This window comes from Aureococcus anophagefferens (assembly GCF_000186865.1).
Source record: "Aureococcus anophagefferens unplaced genomic scaffold AURANscaffold_1123, whole genome shotgun sequence".
NCBI lineage: Eukaryota > Pelagophyceae > Pelagomonadales > Pelagomonadaceae > Aureococcus > Aureococcus anophagefferens.
The window spans coordinates 1-2586 of record NW_008706259.1 but is presented as its reverse complement, the minus strand read 5'-3'; the positions used below and the strand labels follow the sequence as shown (position 1 = coordinate 2586).

Genomic DNA, 2586 nt, shown 5'->3' with positions numbered 1-2586 from the left:
CCGCGCGGACACCAAATCTTCAACACGACTTCAATGTGAGTGTATGCGACGGTTTCGACGCAACCTCTTCGGCTGTGCTTCGAGAACTCGACGAGAGCACTCGATCCGTCCACAAATCAGCCGAATCGACTTCGATTTGATTGAGCTAGAGAATTCTGAAGTTTGGTCAGGACCACCCAAACCAGTGGTTGATTCGCACGCGGGCGAGCGCCGCGTTGCCCTGGACGGCCGCCTCGATGGCCCGCAGGTCGTCGCCGGCGAGCTGGTTGTAGCGCAGGTCCAGGTGCAGCAGCGCCTCGTTTTTGAGAGTTTTTTCGCAGAGCGCGGCGACGGGCCTGTGCGGAATTCAACCGCTGGTTTGGGGGGTCCTGACCAAACTTGAGAACTCTCTAGCTCAATCACATCGAAGTCGATTCGGCTGATTTGTGGACGGATCGAGTGCTCTCGTCGAGTTCTCGAAGCACAGCCGAAGAGGTTGCGTCGAAACCGTCGCATACACTCACATTGAAGTCGTGTTGAAGATTTGGTGTCCGCGCGGCGACGGGCGCGCCGCCGTTCGAGTCGTCGGTGCGGAGCGCGTTCCAGCCCAGGTCGCAGGTCGCCACGTTCGAGCCCCCGAGCCCCGACGCGAGGGCCGCCGCCCCCTCGCCGCCTAAACCCGTCCAGGCGAGGCGCAGCGTCTTGAGCGTCACGAGCGACCCGCCGTCGAGCGCGTCGCCTAAATCGCGCGCGACGGCGTTGCCGAGCGCGTTCCGCGACAGGTCGAGCTCGGAGAGCCTCAGGGCACCGTCCCGGTCCTTCCAGGCGGCCATGAGGGCCGCGCCCGCCCGCGAGCTCAGGGCGCAGTTGGCCAGCCGCAGCGTCAGCAGCGTGCCCGCGGGCGTCGACGCCTCGGCCGCGACGAGGCGCGCGAGCGCGTCCGTCGCCGCGCGCGACCGGAGCCGGTTGTCGCTCAGGTCCAGGCTCTCGAGCCGCGAGCAGCCCGCCTCGAGCGCGCCGCAGATCGCCGCGACGCCGGCGGCCGCGAGCCGGCAGCCGCGGAACGACACGACGAACGGGTCGGCCTTGGCCGCGGGCCCCGCGAGCGCCGACGCGAGGCCGTCGCCGACGCTCCGCTTCGACACGTCCACGGCCGGCCGGTCCGCGCCCGCGAGCGCCGCGAGCATGGCCGTGATGCCCGGCTCGGGCACGAGGTCGAGCGCCTTGCAGTTCTGGTAGTAGAGCTCGGGCGGGCCCCTCCGCCAGCCGTGGACGGACCGGCAGCGCGGGCCGATGGTCATGACGCGGCCGTCGTAGTAGGCGACGTCCCGCGGGCTCGGGAGCTTGCCCTCGCGCTGCTCGCGGCGCTCCGCGCGCGTGATGGACCCCGCGCGGCTCAGCACGCTCCGGCCCCGGTCCTCCGGGTCGACGTCCTCGCGCATGAAGAAGGCGCCCGCGGCGCGCTCGAAGGGCCAGTCCTCGACGCCGCCCGTCGCCTTTCGGCTCGCGGCGTCGAGGTCCGCGCCGTCGGGCAGCGCGGCGTCCTCGGGCACCGTCGTGGTCGACGGCCGCTTCGGGGACTTGGCGCTGCCCTTGCGCGACTTGAGCGGGCTCGCGCCGCGCCTGTCGCGCTCCTCGGAGCCCGGCGGCGCCGCGATCGCGACGCGCTTCGGCGTCTTCGGCGTCCCGTCGCCCTTCGTCGGCGACGCGTTGAGCTTCGGCGTCTTCGACGGCGTCCGGTTCGGCGACCGGGGCGCGTCGGCGACGGCGACGGTTTTGCGCGGCGAGCCCGCGCCGACGTCGACGCGGACGGCGTCGTAGCGCTCGAGGCCGCGGCCGCGCGCGCTCCGCTCGAGGACCTTGGCGAAGGACCGCTCGACGACCTCGGCCGGGGGCACGAGCGGCTCGAGGCGCGCCAGGGTCTGCGCCGACGCGAGGGCCGAATTTCGGGAAACGGCGCGGTTCAGCGGGCTCGAGAGCCCGCCGAGGTCGAGGGGCCGCGGGCCGCCGCCGTCCGGGAGCCGCGCGCGCCGGGCGAGTGCGTGCTCGGGGTGGCGCAGCGCGTCCGCGTGGCGCAGGTAGGCGAGCGCCGACGCGCTCGCCGACGTCGACAGGTAGGGCGACTGGAGGCCCTTCTTGCTTCTATATTTGCGCGTCGCGCTCCGGGCCTTGCGTTTCACGTCGTCGAAGACGTTGGACTCCGACTCCTCGCGCGCGGACCGGAGGATGGACCGCGTGTTGGACCGCGCCAGCGGCGGCGGGCCCATGGGAGGACCGACGCGCGTCCGGGGCGCGCTAGGTGCTCGGGGCTGCGCGTTCCATCGAGCAGATCATCGTTGGAAAGCCGGACGCGCCGGCATCATCGGCATGTTGAGGTCCGGTCGCAATTCCTCGCAAGTTTCATGCATCCCGGTCCGCCCCGGGGCGCCCCTCCCGGGGTAGTTCCCGAGGGGCTCAGGTCCTTAGGGCCGGGGCCTATTTCCTCAGGACGTCGAACCAGTTCCCGAACCGGCTCGCGTCCGGGTCGTACTCCTTGGGAGCGACCTCCTCCTCCTGCGCCGCTTCGCGCTTCGCGGCGACCTCCTCCTCGCTCACGATGCCGTCGTC

At 71.3% G+C, this 2586-nt stretch overlaps 1 protein-coding gene across 1 annotated transcript; it reads right to left on the bottom strand.

The window, feature by feature from the left end:
- Positions 1-166: 166 nt before the first annotated feature.
- On the bottom strand, positions 167-2246 carry AURANDRAFT_69202 (hypothetical protein; the record flags this gene model as incomplete). The annotated part of the gene is made up of 2 exons (XM_009044958.1): positions 167-295; positions 504-2246. The coding sequence occupies 2 exons, from the start codon at positions 2244-2246 to the stop codon at positions 167-169; spliced, it is 1872 nt and encodes a 623-aa protein (XP_009043206.1).
- Between the last annotated feature and the right edge of the window lie 340 nt (positions 2247-2586).